The sequence below is a fragment of the Lepus europaeus genome, chromosome 5 (genome assembly GCF_033115175.1).
Source record: "Lepus europaeus isolate LE1 chromosome 5, mLepTim1.pri, whole genome shotgun sequence".
Lineage (NCBI taxonomy): Eukaryota > Metazoa > Chordata > Mammalia > Lagomorpha > Leporidae > Lepus > Lepus europaeus.
In genome coordinates this window covers 45,921,286-45,946,473 of record NC_084831.1, presented here as the reverse complement: position 1 = coordinate 45,946,473, position 25,188 = coordinate 45,921,286, and the positions used below count along the sequence as shown (strand labels likewise).

Genomic DNA, 25,188 nt, shown 5'->3' with positions numbered 1-25,188 from the left:
CCCGGGTTCTCCTCTCCAAAAAAACACTAGCTGGGGGATCCCCAGAGCCCCGTGCAGAGAGTGCCAGAGGCGGGGAGCTCAGGGGCTTAGCTGTTTCTGTCCCAATAGAGAGACCTCAGAGCATGGAATCCTCACAGGCAGGGCTGCCTACCTTCCAGAAACCAGAGGCAGAGGAAGCCCTTACTCCAAGATACAGCCTTAGAGGGAGGCGGTGGAGCTCGGGGGCCCAGAGCCGCGGGCCCGGCTCCCACAGGGGCCTCACTCGCACCCAGCTCCACGGCAGCCGGATCCTTTCTGAGAAAGGGGCATGGTACTGCCTCCTTGGTCAGAAATGATCCAGCCCCCACCCCACCCCCCAACCCCCACTGACTCCTCCCCCTCTCTGTAGCCAGCCGCCCCCTAGGCAGCTCTTCAGGGAAAACCATCGCTGCCAGGACCCCACGTGGCCTGGACCAAAATTCTCCCTGACCACTCCTGCACCCCACTTCCCTCCAGCTGCCCGCCCCCCCGGGCGGCATTCCAGTCTCTCTCTCTCTCTCTCTCTCTCACACACACACACACACACACGCACACTCACTCTCTCACACTCACACTCAGTTCCCAGGCGCCCTGCTGGCTTCCCATGCGGACTTCCAGGAGCCGAGGTGCCTGTGCACGTTACACACAATACTGGCCTCACTCACACCCGAGGGTCTCCGGAGCCTCGCACTTGGTTCCCCTCCCAGAGCCCCCTTCTGCCTGCACGTGTGACTCAGCCCCTAGCTGTGGACTTGCTGACCCAGGCTGCTGTATACCAGGAGTATCCATTCCAATCTCGGCCAGATAGTCTATCAGCCACATCCCTCAGGCAGATCTAATCTGTCCTTGTCACTAACCCTTGCCTGGCCCGGGATTACAGGGGCAGGGCAGAAGGGCCTGGAGGCAGAGATCACCCAGCCCACTGCCGCTGCCTCCTTTCCCAGGGGTGGGAGTGGGGGAGGGGGCAAGCGGCCCAGAGAGGGGCAGACGCTTGCTCCAGGCCTCCAGGAAAGCAGGTAGAGCCAGGCTAGATCTCTGGTCTCCCAGCTCCCAGGCAGGGCAGGCAGGCAACAGGCAGGCGAGGGCTCAGTCCAACACCTCCGCCTCCTTCCAGGGCGCTCAAAGGTCATTCTGGGGGGGTGGCCGGATTTTCTGCTTGACCTGCTAGGATCCTGGGAGGCGGGGGAGGGCGGGGGGAGGAGGAGCTTCAGGAGGAGGGGATTTAGGAGAAGGGCATTCGGGTTGCGGACGCTGCATCCCCCACCCCATCCCAGCTGCAGCCAGCCACAGGGGCTCTGGGCTGCGAGGAGCTGAGACCGTCCTCAGAGAGGGCATCATGGCTTGCAGGAAGCAGTGCTTGGACAGCTCAACCAAGTGGGCGCTCGTCGGCGGCGGCAGCGTGGCTCTGGTGTTGACCATCGGGATGATCCTGGGCTTGACACTGTCACGCGGCACCCAGCCAGGTAGGACCCGCCCCTGTGCCATCCTCACTGGCTCCCCCTTCCTCCGTTCCTCACCCTACTGAGGCTCGGGCCCCACTGACAGCTCCCATTGGCGCTCCCGTCCCCCCACGAGGCCCTGCTTGCCTCCTCTGTCCCCAGTCGCGCCAGGCTTCACCCCAGCACACGGCCACGCTGGCTGTGTCTCTTCCGGTCAGCTGCTGCCATCTCTGAAGCCCAGCCTGCAGCCCAGACCTCCTCCCAGTGCCGTCTTAGGGATCGCGGGGACTCCTCAACCTTGGCAGGCTGTGCTGAACCCGCCCCCTTCTCCCACACCTGCTCCTCCCTGCACCTTCTCTGGGTGAAGCTGGGAACCTGGGAGTCACCTCCACCCCTCCCTCTGCCTCGTGCCTGTGCCCTTCAGTCCCGAGCCTCCTCCCCATGGCTCTGCCCTGTGAGGCCCGAGTCCCCTCTGGGACCCCGCGTGGCTGTTCCCTCGTCCCTCCCCCCCTCCCCTCAGCTCTGCCACCAGCCCACTCTCTGCAGCCAGCAAGAGCTCTCGCAACACGAATCCCATTCGCTGCCCCAGCACATGCTGCCCAGCTACTGTGCTGGCATTCACGGCAGCTTACAACCTGGTCCCAGCCCTCCTTCCAGTCCTGCCTACCCCACTTCTCTCTGTTCCATCTCTACCGGACAGTGGCCGTGCCTTGGGGCAGACCGCCCTCGCTTATGCTGTTCCCGGTCTGAAGCGCTCTGTTTCCTCTTCTCTGTTGGATCCACCCCCATCCTTCAAGGTCCCTTCTCTGAAGTGTCCCAGGGGCCCACGCAGTCCCCTGTCTTGCAGCACTGGGCCTGGGTCTCGCTGTCTCTGCCAGATCAGATATTGGACACACGGTGGGAGCCCAGGGTGGCGTGGGCAGGGACAAGGACTCCCTCGAACGGCTTGCTCTTCCTTGCAGGCTGTGAGCACGATGAGGCCTGCCGCCCCGACGCGGACATGCTGGACTACCTGCTAAGCCTGGGCCAGATCAGCCGCAAGGACGGCCTGCTGGTCACCTGGTACCACGCGGCCAACAGCCAGGAAGAGATGGGAGCTGCCCTGAAGAGTGAGTGCAGCCGCGGGGACTGGGGACTGGGGCAGGCTGGGGCTGGGGCGGTGAGAGGGAAGAATGGAGCGCAAGGCCAGGGCGAGACCCTAGGGTCACAGTAGCAGTGTGATGGCCACTGCCCAGAACCCCCATCCTCTGTGGGAGGAATGGGAGCTTAGGGGCTACACGATGACCTCAAGGTTGGACCAATATTGGATGCCAAAGTCAGCTCCGTGCCTGCCCTTCCTGGGCCAATCGGGACAAACATCCCTGATAACACAGCCTTTGCCACCCTCCCCCCCCCAAAGCCTAAGAAAGCCGGGATATCAACCTGAGGCCCAGCCTCTGGAGCAGTTCCTGTTAGGTCCTCTGAGTGCGACTCAGAGGCAGCCGGCAGGCAGGGCTCGCCGCGTGGGACACGCGTGTGCCATGCAGGTTTTCCTGGGGCATCCTGTAGCCTGTTACAGAGGGAACACAGGTCAGAGAAGTTAGGTGGATGGCTCGAGTCGCCATGCTCTGAAAGTGGGCGAGCCAGCTCAGGGCCCTGGGCGCCCCCCCCCCCCGCCCCGCCCTGCAGGGAGCTGCCCTCCCCTCCTAGACTGGTGGGATGCTCCGCACCAGAGTGCTGGTAGACCCTGACGCAGCGCTGTGAAAGCTGCAGGGCTTGCAGGGAAGGCCTGCAACTTGAGGGAGCTTCCGAAGCACAGGTGCCACTCCTTCCCCAGAGCTTCCGAGTCAGGGATCCTGGAGGAGGCCCAAGAATCTGCATTTCTAGTAAGTGCCCAGGGGATGCTGATGCAGCTGGCCCCGGAACCCACAGTGTAAACCATTGCTCAGCCAAGCAGAGGAAGCCAGAACCCAGTGTGGGGGAGGGTCTTCTTGTCCAAGGTGATGCAGGATGCCTGAACAGAGCACACCCTGGGGACCAGTCCTACATGCTTGCTGAATGAATGGGTGGCTAGGGAGGGCTTCCTGGAGGAAGCAGGCTTGGGAGTCAGCAAGGGAGGAGCCATTGAGCGTGCAGCCGCTTCGGGATTTCCTCCATTTGGGAGGTTGAATGTTGGCCCTTGATGATCAGGAGGGCAGAGAGCCCTCTCCCCTGCGAGGGAAAGCAGGCAGGCGAGGAGGACTCTTTTTTTTTTGACAGGCAGAGTGGATAGTGAGAGAGAGAGAAAGGTCTTCCTTTTTGCCGTTGGTTCACCCTCCAATGGCCGCTGCGGCCTGCGCATCGCGCCGATCCGAAGCCAGGAGCCAGGTGCTTCTCCTGGTCTCCCATGCGAGTGCAGGGCCCAAGGACTTGGGCCATCCTCCACTGCCTTCCCGGGCCATAGCAGAGAGCTGGCCTGGAAGAGGGGCAACCGGGATAGAATCCGGCACCCCAACTGGGACTAGAACCCGGTGTGCCAGCGCCGCAAGGTGGAGGATTAGCCTGTTAAGCCACGGCACCGGCGGAGGAGGACTCTTATCTGGGGAGAAAGTGCTGGAGAGAGTGCAGAGAGGACCAGCCACACCCAGCTCAGCCCGGGGTAGTGGAGGAGCAAGCAGGGCCCCATTGAGCTCAACCCAGCAGTGGCCAACAACAGTGACCATGGAGAGCACCAGTGGCTTAGCTCCAGGGGTCCAGAGGACCAAGGCCCAGTTTTCTCCCCGAGGGTTCTGCCAGGTCCCAGGGGCAGGCCTCTGGGAAGAGTGCTGTGCTGTATTGAGGTGGGGACCCTGAGGGGGGCTGATGGCAGAGTTCAGCTGACAGAGCCAGCTTGGACAAGAGGGAACATTAGTGTGGAAGAGGAGGGGCCCAGCACAGGCAGGGAGACCAGGGAGCAGTGGCTTCACCAGGCTGCAGTTCGAGCTCCCCCGCACAGAACATGGGCTGGTAGGGACCCCGTCATCCGTCATCCGTCATCCGAACCAGAGCACCTCCGATGGTGACAGAGGTCATTAGCAGCCATTACACTGTGACAGCAGAAATACCCCAGATTGTCCGGGTCACTCCTTGTTGACAATCATTAACACCTGCTCAAGAAGAAACAGAGGCGGGGAGGGCCACATGTGAGGGCTGGGGCTGGAGGCTGCAGTGCAGGCTCCAGGGCTCCTCCCTCAGCCTCCATGCTCCCCTGCCTCTCTCCCCGGGGGACGGAGCGCAAGGGCCTCAGGGCCTGCACAGCCACTTCCCACTGGACATCAGCAATCCTTCCCTCCCGCCTGGGCCCCAGGACCAGGGCTCCCACTGCAGCCGTAGGAGCCCCACCCTGTCGCTGGCTCTTGTTCCTTCTTCATTGCCCCACCCCAGCAAGTCAGCCCCTGGAGTCAGCCGTTTAGTGTTAGAAAGGCAGAAATAGAGAGAAAGGGAACTTCTCTCCGCTGGTTCACTCCTCAGATGGTTGCAGCCAGGACTGGGCCAGACCAAAGCCAGGAACTTCATCCAGGTCTCCCACATTGGGGCAGGAGCCCAAGCACTTGGACCATCTTCTGCTGCTTTCCCAGGCAAATTAGCAGGGAGCTGGATGGGAAGTGGAGCAGCCAGGACAAGAACTTGTGCCCACATAGGATGCCAGCGCTGCAGGCTGCGGCTTTACCTGCTGCACCACAGTACCCGCCCTGCAATGAACAGCTTTAAAGTCAACAGCAGAGGCTTCTCCAGGAAGAAGCTGGGTCCGGGTGGCAGAGCCACTCTCAAATGCAGCTTCCATCTGTCCTCCTGGAGCTTTGGCTGGGCCCCTGCTCTGTGTCAAGCACAGGAGGAATTTTCTGGAAAGAGTAAGGCACGACTCTGTCCATAGAGCTCACAGTGTGGGGAGGCAGCAGCTTTGGAGGGTCACTGGGACTCAGAAACCAATGCCCCCTGCTCCCCACAACATACCCTCTTCTCCCCCAGACCAGAACTGATCCAATCTCTTTAAAATATATATATATATATATATTTTAAATTTATTATATATAGGCCGGCGCCGCGGCTCAATAGGCTAATCCTCCGCAGTGCAGCGCCGGCACACGGGGTTCTAGTCCCGGTCGGGGCACCGATCCTGTCCCGGTTGCCCCTCTTCCAGGCCAGCTCTCTGCTGTGGCCAGGGAGTGCAGTGGAGGGTGGCCCAAGTCCTTGGGCCCTGCACCCCATGGGAGACCAGGAGAAGCACCTGGCTCCTGCCATTGGATCAACACAGTGCACCGGCCGCAGCGCGCCTACCACGGCGGCCATTGGAGGGTGAACCAACGGCAAAAAGGAAGACCTTTCTCTCTGTCTCTCTCTCACTGTCCACTCTGCCTGTCAAAAAAAAATTATTTTATATATTTATATATATATATATATTTGAAAGGCCGAGTTAATAGAGAAAGGGAGAGACAGAGAGGTCTTCCATCCGCTGGTTCACTCCCTAAATGGCCACAATGGCCAGAGTTGTGTCAGTCTAAAACCAGGACCCAGGAGCTTCTTCCAGGTCTCCCACGTGGGTGCAGGGGCCCAAGCACTTGGGCCATCTTCTACTGCTTTCTCAGGCCACAGCAGAGAGCTGGATGGGAAGTGGTGCAACTGGGATTTGAACCAGCGCCCATATAGGATGCCGGCCCTGCAGGCAGCAAATTTACCCTCTGTGCCCCCACACCGGCAATCGTTTTTTAAGCACCTGAACGGCCTGGTTCCATCGGGCACTGGGAGAGTCAGGGAGGATCTTTTCAGACTGGACCCTGCTCTCCCAGAGCTTGTGCTGGGCAAGCACCCAGAGGAGATGCTGGGGCGCCCCCTGGAGGAAGTGCTGTTTCAGCCCACACTGAAGGATCAGTGGGAGGCGGCCTGGTGAGGCTGTGGGAAGAGGGCTGCAAGGCAACAGCCACAAGGAGGGGCCTGGAGACTTAGAGACCACGTGTGGTCCAGGGACAGGCAGCGCCGGCATTGGAGGCAGAACCTCAGTCCCCGCCGTTTGGAACAGGAAGTGGCATGCTGGGGACGCAGTTAGGGCACTGGCTCTAGTGGCCCTGTGGAGAAGGGACAGTGCTAGAGGGAACAGCCAGGAGGCTGCAGCAAACCCAGAGAAAGGCTCCTGCTGATGCTGCCTGACTGTGGCAGATCTGAGCTCCCTCCTGGCCTGAACTTCTGAGGGCAAGCATCAGATGATACATCCACCTGGTGGGGCCAACTACATGACATTAAAAGATTAAAAAAAATGCTTGCTGTTGGTGATGATGCATTGAGCTGAGTGACTCTACTTACTTCAGGCAGGAGCACGAATCAACAATTTTCTGGAAAGTAATTTGATACTCTGGACTTTAAAAATAATCCTCATTCCACAAGGAAGAACCAGAAATAATCAGAAAATCAAGATAAAATATGCATCATTATTTATTACCAGCAGAAGACTGAAATTATTAACATGTCTCAGGATAGGGAATGGCGCACTAACCACATTGTGTGTGCACCCTCGACCAGAGCTTTTGAGGATATTTTTTAAGTGAGTTGTATAAAAAACTGAAAATATGTCACAATGTTGAAGAAAAATGCTAAAAATTGCAAATACAATGGGTTCTCAACTGTGCGAAATCTGTGAATAGATGAAAATACATCAAAACATGAACTATGACAGAAATGTGAGTGAAGGGGCTGGCATTGTGGCCCAGGAGGTTAAGCCGCATCACATCAGAGTGCCGGTTTGAGTCCTGGCTGCTCTGCTTCCAATCCAGCTTCCTGCTACTGTGCCTGAGGAAGCAGCAGGTTAATAGCCCGAGTGCTTGGGTCCCTACCACCCACATGGGAGAACTGGATGGAGTTCTTGGCTCCTCCAGGCTTCAGCCTGTCCCTGCTTTGGCTGTTGTGGGCATTTTGGGAATGAACCAGTGGATAGAAGCATTCTCTCTCTCTCTCTCTCTCTCTTGCTCTCGCTCTCGCTCTCGCTCTTGCTGTGTGTGTGTGTGTGTGTGTCTGAAAAGAAATGCGAGTGAATATCCCCCCTCTCCCTGCTTCTCTGTATTTTTCAAATGTTTTATAACATGTGAACTTTTATGACATGGAAGACTGTTTAAAAAGAAAAGGATCTTGGCAAGTTCTGCCTCTCCCACAGGCGACGCCATGGTCTTGGAGGCTGACGTCACTGTGGAAGGACTCAACACAGCCAATGAGACAGGAGTCCCAGTCATGGCCCACCCCCCGGCCATCTACAGCGACAACACCCTGCAGCAGTGGCTGGAAGCTGTGCTGGCCTCTTCCCAGAAGGGTAAGGGCCCCTGGGGCTGCCTCCCCAGCCCCCCAGCCTCTGGCCCTCGGGCAGGGAGCCTACCCCCAGAAGGCAGTCCAGGCTCCAGCACCAACATTGTAGATGGCCAGGCTCCGGGAGGGACTGTGATGTGGGAGACATGAGTGCATGGGGGAGGCAGGGATGTGGAAGTGCCGAGTAACCTACAGTGTGCGACAACTGTTCCAGTGTGCCCTCCTAAGTCTGCAGAACTGGATACAACAGGTTCAAAGTCAAACTCCATCCTTCACCTGTCTGTGCCTTTGCCAGGTGGTCAGATCCCAGGCGTTTGTATACTCCCCCTCCCTCCTCAGTCAGTGCATCAGTGCACCTGCTGATCCTAACCCCTGAGCTACCCTCATGCTGTGCCAGCCACAGTCTCTTCCAGACCTGCAAGCCTGGTGCCTCTCATCTTCCCAGGTCACCACTGCGACCACCAAGCCTCCCGGGGATCCTTCCCAGAGGCCCGGGCTCTCAGGCCCCTCCCCTGCTCCCACCTTCCATGGCTCTGTTGTCCTCAGGACCAGTGTGGTCACCAGCCGCCTCTGACTTCCCAGCCTCCTCCTCACCACCTCCTATAGGACAGCCCTTCGTTCTCGGCAGGGCCTTCCTCTGCCTCCATCGCTCCCTCTTCTCACATGCCCCTTCATGGAGGCCAAGTGGCGCTGCCCACAGACTGGTGGCACAGGACCCTCTGAGGCTGCCCTGGCCGGGAAATTACAGCTGGATCCCTGCTTCCCCCAGCCCCAGGTCCTGAGCCCTTAGCCCACCTGCTGGGGCCCTGCAGGGGAAGGGAAGTCAGGGTTCCAGGGGCAGGCCCCTCTCTGGTTGGTGCTGCCTGATCACGCCTTCCCCCCAGCCCCCACCAACCATGCATCTACCTGCTCTGTGCCCAAGGAGCCCCATCTTCCCAGGTCCCTCGCCAGCTCCCCAAGCCTTGCCTCCTTCCCCACAGGCATCAAACTGGACTTCAAGAGCATCAAGGCCGTGGGCCCCTCCCTGGACCTCCTGCGGCAGCTGACGGAGGAGGGCAGAGTCCGGAGGCCGGTGTGGATCAATGCTGACATCCTAAGGGGCCCCAACGTGCCCCTGCCAATCGAAGTCAATGCAAGCCAGTGAGTGTCCGCCAGTCTGCCCAGCTGTGCAGCCCTCCCTGTCATCATCTAGACAGGAAAGGGACCCTAGGGCTTTCCAGCCTCACCACATGGTCTCACCTCTGAGCCTTTGCACATGCTCTTTGCTCGGCTACGGATGCCTTTCCCACCTTTCCTGATGAACCTTTGCCGACCATTTCCTCCTGGGAACTTCCCAACATCCCATTCTGCCGAGGTGCTTCCTCTGGGTCCCTTGGCCCCCACACTTCTTCCCGCAGCTCCGATTTTCTCGGGCTGTCACCGTAGGTTTGTGGGTTTGTCACCCCCGCTACACCGTGGACTCCTAGAGGGCCAAGTCCTCTTTGTAGCCCAGGCATGAGCACAAGACCTGGGCTGCTGGAAAAATCCCCAAACACGGTCTCCTCCCCAACACTGCCACTAAGAGCCCTGTCGCACGCCGGCGGCACAGTGCTCTACAGGTGCAAAGGAGACAGCATATCTGATTTGGTCCCTACAGAGCACTGCCAGGCAGCGATATATTTTTCTGCCCACTTTGCAGATGAGAAAGCTGGAGACGGAGGCTAATTTGCTGAATGCTTAGTGTGTTCCAGGCACAGTGTTAAGCACTGTCCGTGCAGGATGCCATTTAACTCGCAGTGACAATGAGGCCGGTACCCATACGTCATTTTATTTATTGAGACAAGAACTGTCTTACAGAAGCTAAATGACCTAAGTGTGGTCAGTGGCAAAGACTGAAATCCAGGCTCCTTACGGTGCATGCCTCCCTCCACCCATCTGTCCGCCAGCCAGCCAACAATCCGCCCATCACCCAGCACCCAGTGTTGTGGTGCTTCCCCAACCCAGATGCAACTGGAAAGCGGCAGTCGGAGCCATGTGGTCAGTGGCCAGAGCCAGATCCGCTATCTTCTTGGGGGATTTGGCTTTAATAGGGGGCATTCTTTTAACATCAGAGCAAAATTCAAATAAAACTGGAGGAAGATGTGCTGAGATGCCCATGCCCAGTCTCCCGCCCTGCTCTGGGGGCATAGAGGCTGTCTTTGAGAACCACAGAGACTGAGTGGCCTGGCCAGGCACAGAGTTGGAGCTGAACCCAGACCTCTCTGGCTCCCAAGCCCTCCTATTTTGGGGGACCTTGAACAGCCACTTCTGTGCTCTAGGACTGCTTCTGTCCTCATGTCATAGCTTCTACAGCCCCGCCCCTTCCTGGCACTGAGACAAGACCCCAAGAGAGGAGGAAAGGGACCAGTGTGGCTCTGAAAGACCAGTATCTCTCTCTCTCTCTCTCTGCAGGTTCCTGGCCCTGGTCCAGGAGAAGTATCCTGAGGCCACCCTGTCTCCAGGCTGGACCACCCTCTACCTGCCCCTCTTCCCCAACAGCACGTATACCCGCGCCATGGTGGAGGAGATGCAGGGGCTGGTAGGAGCACTGCCACAGAGGGTCACCTTCCCCGTGCGGGCTGTCATGCTGCGGGCTGCCTGGCCCAACTTCAGCTGGCTGCTGGGGCAGTCGGACAGGTAAAAACGCCCAGGCTCCCGGCACGGCCCTGCTGGCTCCACACCCACACCCAGGCACTGATGCGCCCAGACCAGATTACCCTGTCCAACCCCACTGGTGCTCACACCCTTTCTGCTTGTATGCCTCTGGTGATGGGCTGCTCACTACTTCTCAAAATTATTTGTTCTGAGATACGATTTGTCTCCCCATAGCTTCCTCCCCAAGAGAGCCAGCCGTGCCCCTGGGGCTGCATAGATTGTGCCTGCAGCCTCTGCCCCAGGCTAGCCTCCAGGGATTCAGGGGTCCCCTAAACACCCCCATGACAGCTCCCAGCTGCCAAGCCCTACCTCCCTCAGCCACTCCCCACAGGAGTCCCCATGCTGTCCCCTTCCTCACCTCCTGCAGACCCCTCCCTGCTCAGTTCCTGTGCCTTGTCCTGTTCCTTTCCCAACACAGGACCCAAAGCCACTCCGAATGAGCAGGCAGGGCAGGCACCCCTTCCCCACTCCCACCCCCACTCCCACCCCCACAGGGGTGGAGCAGCTCTGGGAGGAGGGGCCAGGCAGGCCCTGAGCAGCTCTCCCGCTCTCCTGGCCCAGGTACAGCCTGACGCTGTGGCAGGGGGCTTCAGACCCCCTGTCAGTGGACGACCTCCTCTACGTCTGGGACAACTGTGCCGCCCACCAAGTCTACTACGACCTCTTCGAGCCTGTGCTGTCACAGTTCAAGCAGTTGGCCTGTAAGGGAGCGGGCCCGGGAAGGGTAGGGGTGGTGCGGGCCGTGCTCTGCACAGGGCAGCCTCAGTGGGCACTGGGGAAAATCCCGGGTGGGACGAGGGGATCGAATATTCCTGGCAGAGCTGTGTGCCAGACCCTGGCGTGGCCTGCTGTCTACACTTGCCCCTGATGTGAAGCAGGGGCTCCCGTTAGTAGATAGGGACAGGGGAGGCATTGCTTTGGTCACAGCTCAGACAGAACCGGCCAGTTCCAAAGGCCACACGCCATTCCTTGTAGCTCGGCTCCCCTGTGCATCACCAAGGCACTTGAGCGCACAGCCCTTTTCTGTCCTCTCAATCAATGACCCGGATGCTACTGCCCAAAGCCCCTAGAGGGCCTGCAGCGAAGCCACCTCCAGGGGACCCATCAGACTGTGGAGACCACATGTGGGAGGGGAAGGATGCCAGCTCCGGGGCCAGATACCTGTGGGCCTGTCCAGATCCAGTCGCAGCAACTTTCCTGGGTATAGGATCCAGGGAAAATCATCTCTCCCAGCCCACCATGCAGAGTGATGGCAGCTGTCTGGCAGGACGTGGCAAGCCTTAGCCAACACAGCTAGCACCGTGGCATACGGAAGGTGCTCCACAAATGGCGGCCACTTCATCTTGGCATTTTGGGGCCCACAGTGAATGACACACGGAAGCGAATGTACTACTCGGGAGGCAGCCTGATCCCTGTCCTCCAGCCAGCTGGGGGCGACGGCCTGGGCGTGGAGTGGCTCCTTCCAGACATCCAGGGCCATGGAAGATCGGCAACAGTCACCCTTCCAGGTAAGGCCTGCTGCCAGGCTGGTGGGATGCCTGGGGCTGTTACCATGGCAACAGGGGTCCATTGAAGTTGCACACCGGATGCTAGGTGCGTGTGGGTGGAAGGAGGGAGCAGTGTCAAGAGCATAGGGTCCTGGCCGTGAGGCCTGAAGCCCCCTTGAGTCTGCAGCTGCATCGCACTGTGGGAGAGGCAGTCACAGGCTGCAGGCCCGTTTACTCCAGAGCTAGCCGTTTACCACGTCAGTCTGACAAGCACCAAGCACATCACCAGGAGCCCAGTACCAGGCCAACAGAGCCCGAAGAGGCAGGGCACCGGCTCCTCCTCCTTGGCTGCCCCCAGAGCCCCCCAAGAGGCCTCTGATCCCCACTGGAATCTGAAGTGGAGATGCTGTTGCCTCTTCCAGACAGAGAAGGCATGATCCTGCTGAACGTCGGCCTCCAGGAAACTGCAGCCGCTGACCCCGTGCCCATCGTCCTCGCCCCGGGCGACCCTGCCCTCACACTGGAGTCGTGCCTGCTGCAGCTGGCCACACGCCCCGGGCGCTGGGGCGTCCACGTGCACGTCATGGAGCCCACAGCCCTCCGGCCATCCCTGGCCATCCTGGCACACCTCTCCTCCCTTGGCCACCTGCGTCGGCCTGTGTGGTTCGGGGCCACGATCTCCCATGGCAGTTTTGTGGTCCCTGGCCATGTGGCTGGCACAGAGTTGCTCGCCGCCGTGGCTGAGGTGTTCCCCCACGTGACCGTGGCTCCGGGCTGGCCCGAGGAGGTACTGGGCAGTGGCTACGGGGAGCAGCTGCTCACGGATATGCTAGAGCTGTGCCAGGGGCTCTGGCAACCTGTGTCCTTCCAGGTGCAGGCCAGGCCCCTGGGCCAGAGTGCGGCTGGAGCCGTGGCCAGTCTGCTGGCGGCCTCCCCCAGGGCCACTGTCACGGTATACCAGAGTGCTGCCGGGGGCGACGATGCAGCCGTGCGGGCAGGGCTGCTGGCGGCCAGGGCAGAGGACAGGACCCGCGTCTACTACAGGCGGTTCTAGGAGCACCGCCCGGACTCGCTGGCGGCTGCTGGCACAAACTCATCACCCAGGGTGCTGGGCCTGCGGGCCCCTGGGCAAGAGACAGGAAGCAATAAATGTCACTGCCTTCCTCCACACGCTGTCCGTGAGTCCTCGCGGCCGGGCCTAGAGGGTCTGGAGGCTGGGGGCCAGGTCGCTGCGGTTGTCCACCAGGAACTGCTCACAGGCCTTGAAGGTGGCGGAGAACTCGGACGAGAGGCCCGTCACGTTGGTGGTCACGTAGTTGAGAAAGCCGGGGGTGGCCTGGTTGTAGTAGGACACCTGCGGGGAAGAGGCCACCTCAGGGCGGCTGAGCAGGGGCCCGGGGCGCCAGGGGCTCTGTGGCCTCAGCCACAGGAGTCGGCCCCGCTGGCCTTTCTGGGAGGGCAGCAAGCACAGCCCCACTATGTGGGGAAATTAGTTACATGATGGCGCCCAGAGGAAGTAAGGTGGGCGGAATCCAAAGTTGTTTACCACTAAAACTAATTGGCTGCGCAACGTCAGGGGAGGTAACAAAACTGGTAACAAGTGTATAGACATACGGCTAGTCCTATAGAAATCCCCCCGTAAAATGACCGTTTAAGTGATTGGTTGGTCCTTAGCCCTGCCCCAATGACTCTGCAGTTTTGTGCTATAAAAGGTTCTGTTTCACACGAAGTAAATGAGTCCTTGCTAGACTTGGCTCCCAGCTGTGTCTGATTGTCTCCGGGATCGGGAGGCTGGGGAACGGGTGAGCGGCGCACTTACCTTTCCTCGGACCTAGTCCATCCTTGTACGGGTGGACTAAGACCCAGCACCACTAGCTGGGGTCTTGGAGGTCAGCTAGGGAACTAGGTGCCTGGCAGGGATGCCCTCCTCCAGCAAGGTTCCCTGGCCGCCCTGGGGGTCCTGCCACCCCGCAGACGGCACCACCATCAGCATTGTCCCCACCAGCCACAGGGCCCTGGAGGGCAGCGACTAAGTCACCAGAACCCAGTACCAAATCCCGTGTAAATGGAGGTGGCTGGGACCAGCACTGTGGCATAGCAGATAAAGCTGGCACCTACAGTGCCAGCATCCAATATAGGCTCAAGTTCAAGTCCTAGCTGCTCCACTTCTGACCCAGCTTCCTGCTAATGGCCTGGAAAAGCAGAAGATGGCCCAAGTCCTTGGGCCCCTGCACCCGCGTGGGAGACCCAGAAGAAACTCCTGGCTCCTGGCTTCAGATCGGCCCAGATCTGGTCGTTGTGGCCATTTGGGGAGTGAACCAGTGGATGGAAGACCTTTCTGTCTGTCTCTGCCGCTGCCTCTCTGTAACTCTGTCTTTCAAATAAATTAATAAATCTTAAAAAAAAAAAAAAAACACCCAGATATGGTCCTGAGACATGAGTAGGGCCATACACATGAACTCAGCAAACACGCTGTGCTCCTCTGCATCGGTACAGGGGGCACCAAGGAGGGGCGGCCGCACTCCCCCCACCCTTGCTGCCTCACCGCCACCTCCCCATGGCTTCCAGCAGCACTGGCAGCCCTGCCGCACTTCAGAGCCACATCCAGCCTTCCGGGCAGGCGGGCTGCACGAGTGAGTCACGAGCGGAATTGCAGCTCAGGACCCGGGCCTCCTGTCCACCCTGGACTTCCGTCCACACAGATCAGATCCTAGTGAGCCTCGTTTGCAGCCCCTGACCCTCTTCCACTCCCCCAAGCTCAAGTTGGAAGAGGGAAGCTGCTGGAAAGGGCCCTGGGCGAGCTGGATACACACATGCATGGTGCTGGGGGGAGGGACCCCAGGCCTCACCTTGGTCAACTGGTCCCCCTCGCGCCAGAGGCAGAAGCCTGAGCAGAGCGTCTCCCCGCGCCGGTACTCCGGGGTCTCGGGGTGTGTGGGCAGCGTGACCGACCTCAGGGCAATGATGTAGGGGTCCCTGGAACACAGGGTGGGCAGGGCCAGTCACAGAAGGAGGCAAGGGCCTGCTCTGCCCAACCAAGGCCCAGGCCCCAGGGGACCTGGCACTGAATCCTTCAGGGAAACCCGACCGCCAGCTCAGACCAAGCTGGAGAAAGGCATTGTGGGTCCACTCCGCTGGATTCGCCGGCAGCCAGCACGACCCCACTGTGGATGATCTGGCAAAGCCCTGCCTCTAGCCACTCTGGGCAGGAGTCACATGCATTCAAGTCTATCCTCTGTCTTGTGTGTCCTGGCACACCCACACAGTGCAGCTGGCAGGCCCACTGCCCGCCGTCTCACGGAGGAGAGTGGCCAGGAAGCATCGTGTCCATGACCGCCCCAGGCAGGCCCTGCTTTAGGGCACAGAGGCTCCAAGGGAACTGTGTGCCCTTGTATCCTATTCTGCCCACACTAAAACCACAGCATCCCAGGAAAGTCCAGTGGGGCCCGGGGACCCACAGCTACGGAAGGCGAGCTCGACCCTGGGCAGATGCCCTCCCTTGGGAGGGGAAGGGAGCCGAGGCCTCCTGCCGCCGCCCCCCATGCACCCTTCCCCCTTGCAAGCAGGCACTCACCCGTTGTCACACGGTTTGCGGCGTGAGGCCAAGATCACGAAGTCCTGGGGCTTGGGGTCGCCACCGAGAGGGGGGCTGATGACGTGGCAGATGGCATCGTCCTCATCCACCTGCTGCACGACCTCCACGCTCCTGCAGGGAGGCCGGAACTCAGGGCCCGAGCAGGTCTGCGCAGCCTCCCCAGTAGCTGCTGTGCTGGGCACTGGCCTGTACTGGAGGTGGCCAGCCCAGCCAGGCCAGGCACACGTGCACGTACAGACAAAGACACGCACACGCAGGCAGGGATACACAATACACACGCATGTGCACACAGACAGAAAGGTACACACATACAAGCAAACAGACATGGGAACAAAGACATCCACAGACACACCCATACCTGCAGGTGCACACATGCCCCACAGAGACACAAGACTGTTCAGTAGTTGTACCTAATGTTCAGTGAGCACCCACTCTGCACCAGTGTTACCTCACTTCAGCCCCACAAAGCCACGGGGCAGGTACTCTGCATGTCCCCATGTGATAGATGAGGGGGCTCAGGCTCTGCCCACACCATGGAGCTATCAAGGTGGCAGGGCTGGGACGTGCTCAGGCTGGTGGCAGTGTCATGCTCCCAGGCCCAGCACACATATGCCCAGGTATATACATGTAGACTCGCACCAACACACACAAGGCACATCCACACAGACTTCCAACCATGCCCACATCACTGCCTGCGTCCCACTTGCCCTGCACTCAGAGGCTGCCCTGGGAGCGGGGTAGCTGTAGGGAGGGTGGGGAGAAGCAAGCTGGGGGCTCTCTTCTCCCTCAACCCGCTACCCACAGACAACCATCAAGTATCAAGATCTGAGCCAGCCTTCAAGGCCCACATCAGCCCACCTCCTCTAAGAAGCCTTCCTACCACAAATAAAACCCCTCTCCCCACCCAACATCCACCACCAAATTATCCCTCTGGCTTCTAGAATACACCATCAGGAAGCTAGGGTCACCTAGACCAGGTCTTTAAAAAAATGCTTGGGAGAGGGGCTGGCACTGTGGCATAATGGGTAAAGCTGCCACCTGCAGTGCCAGCATTCCAGTCCCAGCTGCTCCACTTCTGGTCTGGCTCCCTGCTAATGCACCCAGAAAAGCAGAGGAGGATGGCCCAAGTGTTTGGGCCCCTGCACCTACAGGGAGACCTGGGAGAAGCTCCTGGATCCTGGCTTTGGCCTTCCCCAATCCTGTCCATTGCAGCCATTGGGGGAGTGAACCAACAGATGGAAGATCTCTCCCACTCTTCCTCTCTCTCTCTCTCTCTCTCTCTCTCTCTCTCTCTCTAACTCTGCCTTTTAAATAAATAAATCCTTTTTTTAAAATGTTAAAAATGAAATGCTTTGGGGATTTTTTTAAGTATTTACTTATTTGAAAGGCAGAACTATAGAGGGAGAGACAGATGGAGATCCTTCATCTGCTGGTTCACTTCTCAAATAACCAAAACGGCCAGGACTGGACCAGGTTGAAACCAGGAATCAGGAACTTCATCCAGGTCTCCCACATGGGTGCAGGGGCCTAAAGAGTTGGGCCTTCTTCCATTGCTTTCCCAGGCACATCAGCAGGGAGCTGGATGAGAGGCAGAAGTGCCGGGACTTGAACCAGTGCTCAGATGTGCCTTGACATGGCCCCTGCGCCAGCCCTTTCTGCAAAGAAAGCACGTGTGTACACAGCTGGGATGGGTCTGCTCTGATGAGGTGAGATGGGGCAGGAAGGTGGCCAACTGGCCAGCAAGGAGCCACCACGGGGTTTCCTAGGACACAGGCCCTCCTTTGGGAGACACTTGGGAAGGCAGCTCCTCCTGCTCAGCCGCTGGAGAGGCAGCAAGCAACCTGCAGAGGCCAGCAGCGGAGTAACAGGAAACCCAGGGTAAACGCTAACCCTCCCATATTAAACACCGACGTTTTGGCAGTTTTTCTAAGAGAAGAGTTACTGGGGTCAGCATTGTGGCACGGCAGGTTAAGCCACAGCCTGCGATGCTGGCATCCCATATGCATGCCGGTTCAAGTTCCGGCTGCTCCACTTCCGATCCAGCTCTCTGCTAATGCGCCTGGAAGATGGCCCAAGGACCCTGCCACCCATGTGGGAGACCTCCAGATGGGGTTCCAGGCTCCTGGCTTTGACCTGGCCATTGTGGCCACCTGGGAAGTGAATCAGTGGATGGAAGATCGATCTCTCTCTCTCCGCCCCACCCCCTTCTCTACCTCTGTCATTCTTTCAAAAAAATCTTTAAAAAAAAAAAAGGAAGAAACTTACTAAATTCAAGAAGATATTCATATGAATAATTGGGGGAACAAATGTATTCAAAGGAATAACACATTTCTATTCATAGTCATTTGCTATATTCAAAAATAACATTCACGTGCAAAATCATAAGAGGAATCAGCAAACTTGGTTAATTCAGCAAATTGGCCATTCCATTAGCTGGCCTGAACCTGGAAGGGACTCCCACCCCTTCTCCCCTTCTGTAACACTGACTCTCAAATAAATGAGTCTTAAATTTGAAAGAAAAGAAAAATCACGCATCTATCTCTACATGCAAATCCATGCCCCAGCCCCCACGAGCCCATTTAAAGAGGAGGAAAGCCGAGGGCGAGGAAGGAAAGGTGCAAACACAGGCCCCCAACTCCAGTTCCAGTAGGCCCATGACCCCGACCCCCACCTCACACGTGACCTCAGCCCACCCCCACTGCCCCCACACCTGCGCCCCGACTGGAGGCTGGGGCTCAGCGGAAGGGGGCGCTCACCGGTAGTGCCTGTCCCACTCAGGCCTCCGGCGCAGGTCCGAGAGCAGCAGGAAGGCCTGGGCTGCGTCCACGTGCACCGTCATCTCCATGTGGAAGGAGAGGAATTTGTCGTCCTCCAGGGTGTAGAGGCGGACCTGCAGGGCACAGCGCCCTCAGCCTCAGCCCTGCACCCGCCCTGCACTCTCCCTGCGCTGTGCTGGGGCAGGGCGGGGGTGGGGGACAGGCACAGGCACAGCAAGCTCAGGGCTGCACCCACTGGCTGTGACTGTGACCAAGGGACTCTACCTCTCTGAGCCTCAGTCACAGCCCCAGGAAAATGGGCACACAGGGACAAAGGTGGCTGGCGGCCCCTAAGGCTCGCCACGGGCCATCCAGTGCTGCGCGGGTGGGGCCGGCTACCTGATTGCTCTCCGAGGACAGCACCCAGTTGTCCTTGGCCACGAGCATCTTCAGGGAGGAGACATTGTTGTAGCTCAGGTACACCTGGGGGACACACGGAGACACGGGTCTGCCCTGCCCAGAGCAGTGCTGGCGGGTGGCAGGGGAACCTGGACCATCAAGTGGATGGGTGCCGTGGAAAGGGCGCTGGGCTCGGGGAGGGAGGTCCAGGCTCGGCCAGGCCTGCCAGGTGACCCCGGCTAAGTCATGCCACCTACCCACGGTCGCAGCTCCCTCCTGCCCAACAGGGGACCAAGCCCTCTGTGGACTGTAGGAACAGATTTGGCATGAGCACCCCCACTCCCATCGGGCCTCCCTCCCAGCCCACTCGGGCAAGCAGGGAAGGGCCGGGGACCCCGACAGGCCTGAGGACCATCCCCTTGGAGGAAAGGGCCTTACCTGATTGCTTGGGTCCCAGGGGACAGAGAGGGGCACCTCCGTCTGCTTACAGGACACGATGTACTTCCTAGAGGGCGGGAAGGGGACACCTGGTGTCCCTAGGAAGCCCATTGCTGTGGATGGACTTCACTGCCACTCGCGGGTGCCAGGCCCTATGCTGTGCCCAGCGGGCTGGGAGCCTCCTGCCCCAGCTAAGAGCCCACTGGACACAGGAAACAGCAGCTGGGAGCACACAATCCTGGCAAGGTTGTAAACCAGCAGACCGGCGCCTGCTCAGAGGCCGGGAACAAGCCAGCAAGGGAGGGCGCAAGTTTGAGGCTCAGTCCCCTCCTGGCTGAGTGACTCCAGCCTTATGCCTCAGTGCCCTCATCTATGAAATGGGATCAGTAGGGAGACCTGCCTCAGAGAGTCCTGGGCCCCTGCTCCAGGCTCAGACTACGGCAAATGTTGCATAACCACACTCTTGTCTTATTCACCCTGGCTTTGTGAACACCGTGTGCTCACCGCACTCTGAAGTTTGTAAAACATTTTTGCAGCAGTCAGAAACACCAGGCTTATGTCTTAGTAACCATGGCTCCTGTCCAAGCCACTCCCTCCTCACTTGCCCACTGGGTGTCACAGTCAATAGATCTAAAACCAGCCAGACCCAGCCAGGCTCCAATCCCAACTGCTGATCAGACTACCTGGCCCTCTGCCACACTGTCCTCATCTGTTCAATGGGCCATACAACCACTGTGCAGGGAGGCCAAAAGGGGAGGCCCCAGCACACCGGTAGCCCTGAAAAAATGCCAGTACCCCTGGGGTCGGCGCGGCCAGAGAGCCATGACCGGGTGTCTTCCCCGCTCACCTGTCCAGGCGGATCTTTTTCCTGGCGCTGGCCTCCCGGTACCGCCGCTCGCCATCCTGGGAAGGATGCAGGAACAGGTGTGGTATGGGCAGGACAAGCAGCTGGCCCTGCCCCCTCCCTGCAGCCCCAAAGCGGGGCCCGGGGCATCCTGGGAAAGCTCTTCCTGGCCGGGGAACTGAGATGCAGCCCCAGCTCCCTTCAGACTCCCCAGGTGACCCTGGAACCCCTCCCCTCCCTGGACCACAGTCTGAAGATCCCTCTTGTAGAGTGGGTCTCCTTGGAAGATACAACAGCAACGCGATTCCACACTGCCGGAGCACCTGCCATGCACCAGCCACCCTTTCCAAGGGTTTGCTGTGCAAAATTCCACACCCCACCACCACCACCTCCTGAGACCGGCACTGGTCCCATTTCACAGAGGCGGAAACCAAGACCCAGGAAGAGGGAGTGCCCTGCTCAGGGCCACAGGGTGACTGGAGCCCACCTTCTCTCCCACCACCTCTAACGTCCCCACAAGGCCTGACAAAGCCGCCAGAGCCATGGCTCCCACCTCTGGGCTCCCAGCGTCCAGCCACCACCCAGCTGCCCACAGCCCAGGCTCAGGTGAGGCATGTGGCGGGGTTGAGGACCCTCTTAGAGAAGGGGAGGAGCCGCCTAGCCCACAGCAGCAGACGCAGCCATTCCTGAGATGGCCTTTGAGCCAGGCCCCTGCCGCTTGTCCCTGTGCCCCTTGCTCTCTCCATCATCCTGACAGTCAACACTCACTGAGCGCTCCCAGGGCCCAGTCAGGCGCTGGGTCAGTGCCCCGGGAGCCCTAGCCCTGCAAGGCCAGGACTGCTGACACACCCATTTTATAGATGCAGATGGAAAGCTCGCAGAGGGCACCCACTAGAACATGGCAGACATGGGGTTCTGACCCACATCTGACCCCAAAGCCAGAGTCCTCCACTTGTGCAGGCTTGTAGGGGCCCATTAACCCCCACTGTAAGCTGGGCCTGTATGCACACACATTCCACAGAGTGCCCACCTTGCACAAGTGGCATCCCAGCAGAGCACAACCAGGGCCCCCGAAGTTGGCTGGGCCCCAGCAGAAGGGCAGGGCTGGACCCCTTGCTCCCCGAGGCCTGCAGGGGCTGGTGCTGGGACCTGGCACTTCTCCCACTCACCCCAGGCTGGGGCCGAATCCAAGGCAGCAGCTGGGGCTGGTCATCTGCGTCCAGGACAACGAAGGTCATGAAGGCGCTGTTGATGTGTCGCCGGTGGGTCTCAGCCTCCTGCCGATAGGCCTCCACGCACACGCCCACCTCCATACTGATGGGAAAGCGTGTGGTCACGGGGACAGTCCTTCCCAGGGCCACACCGCCTGTCAGCACACACACGCACGCACACTGATCTGCTCACTTACACATGCATGTATGGGACACTCATAGACACACATATATGCACACACACTCATCTCTTCACACTCACATATACACACAAACTCACCCACAGGCACTCACTCATATACACACACACACATGCCTGTATACACGCTTATCTGGACACACTCATACATGCATGTACATGCATACAGAGGCCCACATGCACACACTCATATATACACACATGTCCATGCATGTATGTATGTACTCACCTCCACACACTCACACATGCCTGTGTACACACTCATACAAACATATACACGGTCACGCACACATCTCTGTACAGACATGTACCTACACACATGCACTCCTACAGCTCTCCCAGACACCTGGATCAGAGCTCATGGGCAGGGCACTCAGAACTGTCCCCTCCCGTCACATTTGCAGGGCACCTACCGTGTGTCCAGCCCTGATGGACACAGAAATGAATAATCCTGTCCTGTCCATGCCTCATGGGACAATAGCTCAGGGAAGGGGCGACACATAGGAAAGCAAAGACCTCAATGACCAGTGACAACCCGTACGCAGATCTGCGGCACGGCAGCAGCTGGTCACTGCACCATGCATCTGTCCCCCTCTGCTGGTTATAAAACAGCAGCCCACCTGGAGCGTGTCATCACACCCACAACAAGGCAATGACCGGCCAGGACGAGAACCTGGACCAGGAGCCAGGCCTCTCAGGGTGAGGAGGGGGCATTCCCCATGCAGCAGCAGGACATGGGTGGGTCGGAGGGCAAATACAGCGGCAGTGCGGGCCGGCCGGTTCCCACCAGTGAACCAGAGTCCTCGCAGCAGCGCGCCAGTCATGGTGAGTGAGCCCCCGTCTTAAGGTGAAGGCACGAGGCTCAGAGGATAACTCCTCTGCCTGCCCAAGGTCACATAGACGGGGAGAGGCGGGGTCAGACTTGAACCCAGGCAGCCTGGCTCCAGATCCTTCAGGTCTAACGACCACACTACAAAGTCACCGACAACGTGTGTGGTGTGTGTGTGTAAGCTTTCATGGGAGCAGGTGTCAGAAGTCACCCTAAAGATAGAGGCTCTGGGGACCAGTGGCATTAGGAGATGGGTAGAGAGGATTTGATAAACAACTGAACACTGCTGGGATCTGAGCACCCACAGTGTACAGGCCCCAGGAAGAAGTTGGAGAGCCACAGACTCGGGGAGCCCAGAGGAGGGGTCCCCGTCCCAGCCAGGTGTGTCCAGAGCGGGTGCCAGGGAAGGCTTGCAGAGGAGGGAGGCTGAGAGCTAGATGTGGGTAGGCGTGAAGGGCCTGGGAGTCAGGCAGGGTTTCGGCCTCGTGCACAGCAGGCTTGCTCGCTGTGGGGCAGAGTGGGCCCCGCCCCGCCCACCCGGTCCCTCACCTGTGTTTGAAGGCGTTGTTCACGATGGCCTTGAGCACCAACCGGTCCCCGACCTGGGATGGGCCTCGGAAATGGAACATCTCAATGGCCTTCAGCGTCGGATGGGAGCGGCAGAGCCGGCTGAGGACACGGGGGAGGGGGCTTTCAGCCACCACCCGGGGCCAGCCTTGTCCCTTCCCCCTCCTCCCCAGCCTCGAAGCCTCGAGCCACACACACTGTCTGCCCTTAGTGAACCCAGTGATGGCTCTGCTCAGAGGCACAGAGCTAAAGCCCCATTTCACTGCTTAGAATACTGAGGTCTAGCTTTGGAGTTTGAGATGACAGAAGAACGCCTAAGCTTGGGGTAAACCCTTCCCCATGTCCCTCCCGACTTTCACTCCTTACTGTCTGCCATGCCCACTACCTGGAAGCCCTCCCCTTATTCAGAGCCACCTGCCAGTCAAGGACCTGCTGAAGTGCTCCTCCTCCAGGAAGCCTTCCCTAACCATCAAGGCTCCCACACTCCTCCGGCATCTCTGGGCACTCACAGCTGGGGCTGCCCGCCACAGCAGTGCTTGTGCACTGTGTGCCACGGGTTCACACAGAGGAGGGTCGCTGGAGCCAGGCTCCAAGGGCTGAGGAAGAACCTACCTGCTAGGCAAGAGTGTGAATGGGAAGGGCAGAAGGAAGAGCAAGTTCAAAGTCATGGAGATTCGAGGGTGTGTCAGTTAGTGACTGCCAGTTTGTCCTGAGCCTAAAAATACCCTGATGTTCAGGTAGCATGAGCCCCAGACGGGCACATGGGAGGGGGGCTGGCAGAGGCAGCTGTGAGGGGAGATGGGCGGGACATGGGCAGCAGTGTGGGGGATGCACAGCAGGTGCTTACACCAGGAGCAGGGCCCAGGGCTGGGGAAGGGGAGGCAGGGAGCAGGAATGGCAAACACTTGGCTGAAAGGGACAGTAGACACAGGAAGAGGGCAGACAGGGCCACAGCAAAGGAGAGAGGGGCTTGGTTCTTCCCGGGTAGGTGACGGGGGCCAGGGGCCAGGGGCCCTCTTTGAGAGGAAGAGGGAGGGAAGGCTCAGTTCATCAGAAACCGTTTTTCTCTGGTTCTCTGGGTCCAGGTGCCCCTACAGAACAGCCAAGCCTCTGAGGCTTTGAATGCCAGCCCCAGGCCACGCTTTCTCCTCCCGGGCTGGGGAAGCAGCCAGAGAAGGAGGAGGAGACAGAGGTGGCGTGCTCGCCCCTCACCTGGCTGCAATGGTGGCCACGTTCTCCATCCAGGCCATGATCTGGCCCCCAAAGGTGTTGCCCTGGTGATTGGCGTGGGGGGGTAGGACCAGCTCCACGCTCTCCACGCGGGTCTTCTCGGCTGGTACCATGCGGCTGCAGTCTCTGCTCTCCAGATCTGAGCAGGGACAGGGCCCAGGGAGGTGAGAAACTTCCCAAGGACAGACCCTCCCCGGGCAGCCCTGGGACCCCCACCACTCCAGCCCACCTGGTCCTGGTCCCTACTCAGCGCCAAGTGTGCCTGAGGCTCAGCTGGCCCTGCGTGAGGGGTAGGAGGACATGGGCCGAGGTGGTGAGCCTGTCACAGGGCAGTGGGCAGGATGCCAGCTTTGAGACAGGCCACGCCTGCTCTGCACTCCACCTCCAGCCCACACGGGCTGCCGACCTCGGACAAATCAAGTGACCCCTCTGGACCTCAATTGCCTCTTCTGGAAGGGGCAGACGTCAAACCTGACCCTGCGTGACTGCTGGGGGTGAAACACAGTTCTAAGCGTGTTTCAACTCAGAAGACACACCCCGGAGGGTTCTTCCAGCCCCTGCCCTGATCCCTGGCTGCCCTGGCATGGGGACATCCCCTGGAGGAGAAGCGGATGGGCAGACGTCGCATGTCCCCCCAGCCCGTGGTGGTGCTGCGGTCTCCTATCCTCTTCTGGGAGGGGCCAGCGGGGATGGATGTTTCCCAGGTGGGGGCAGAGGGGCTGGCAGGAAACTCCCAGGGTGCAGTGAGGCCCCGGCCTAGCTGGAGCTGTAAAGGGAGAGCATCCGTGAGGCCGAGTGGCTGATCCTAAGGCCCGGATACCAGGCAAAGGCAGGGACTGACTCCTGCACAGAGGGGCTGTCGGACGGGAGGGGTCTGGGGAGGCTTAGGTGGGCTGAATGCATCCAAGAGGACCTCCATGGTTGCAGAAAGGGCTGGGCCCTGCCTGGCCCGGCCTCCAAGCCCAGCTTCCGTGGGGCACATGGCATCAGAGCACTGCCTGCTGCTGCCCTGTCGGATGGGCGAGTTGAGCCTGCTCTCCGCCCGCTCTGGGCAGCTGAACTGCACTTTGTTCTCAAATCCCCTCCTTTAGGGAGAGCCTGCAGACTGTTAACCAGATCTAAGGTCCTAGCCTGGGCCCTGGCCCAGACTATGCCCTCTGTCAGGAACTCCTTTCCTCCACTGTCAAAATCCTACCAAGTCCAAGGTTGATCTCTGTG

The 25,188-nt window shown here is 59.4% G+C and overlaps 2 protein-coding genes across 3 annotated transcripts in view; one reads left to right on the top strand and one right to left on the bottom strand.

Annotated features, from left to right (window-relative positions):
• The first annotated feature begins 1,354 nt into the window (after nucleotides 1-1,354).
• FAM151A (family with sequence similarity 151 member A) lies at nucleotides 1,355-12,956 on the top strand. The gene is made up of 8 exons (XM_062190084.1): nucleotides 1,355-1,481; nucleotides 2,420-2,566; nucleotides 7,597-7,749; nucleotides 8,723-8,882; nucleotides 10,173-10,397; nucleotides 10,977-11,116; nucleotides 11,780-11,923; nucleotides 12,325-12,956. Exons 1-8 carry the CDS (start codon nucleotides 1,355-1,357, stop codon nucleotides 12,954-12,956), a joined length of 1,728 nt encoding a protein of 575 aa, XP_062046068.1.
• Nucleotides 9,535-25,188, bottom strand: part of ACOT11 (acyl-CoA thioesterase 11) — a 51,288-nt gene continuing 35,634 nt past the window's right edge. For both annotated transcript variants that reach the window (XM_062191395.1, XM_062191394.1), the window contains exons 7-16: nucleotides 23,953-24,109; nucleotides 22,723-22,842; nucleotides 21,104-21,248; nucleotides 19,938-19,993; nucleotides 19,091-19,157; nucleotides 18,653-18,736; nucleotides 18,254-18,387; nucleotides 15,477-15,608; nucleotides 14,752-14,878; nucleotides 9,535-13,256 (exon numbers count right to left, since the gene is read on the bottom strand). In XM_062191395.1, coding sequence (XP_062047379.1) covers nucleotides 13,101-13,256; nucleotides 14,752-14,878; nucleotides 15,477-15,608; nucleotides 18,254-18,387; nucleotides 18,653-18,736; nucleotides 19,091-19,157; nucleotides 19,938-19,993; nucleotides 21,104-21,248; nucleotides 22,723-22,842; nucleotides 23,953-24,109 — 1,178 coding nt within the window. In that variant the 3' untranslated portion in view covers nucleotides 9,535-13,100. The remainder of the gene's footprint in view (nucleotides 13,257-14,751; nucleotides 14,879-15,476; nucleotides 15,609-18,253; nucleotides 18,388-18,652; nucleotides 18,737-19,090; nucleotides 19,158-19,937; nucleotides 19,994-21,103; nucleotides 21,249-22,722; nucleotides 22,843-23,952; nucleotides 24,110-25,188) is intronic.

Coding starts and splice junctions, on each gene's coding strand:
- FAM151A (XM_062190084.1), top strand. CDS start 1,355: ATGGCTTGCAGGAAGCAGTGCTTGGACAGCTCAACCAAGTGGGCGCTC. Junction 2,567..7,596: donor GATGGGAGCTGCCCTGAAGA/GTGAGTGCAGCC, acceptor CCTCTCCCACAG/GCGACGCCATGGTCTTGGAG. Junction 7,750..8,722: donor GCTGGCCTCTTCCCAGAAGG/GTAAGGGCCCCT, acceptor CCTTCCCCACAG/GCATCAAACTGGACTTCAAG.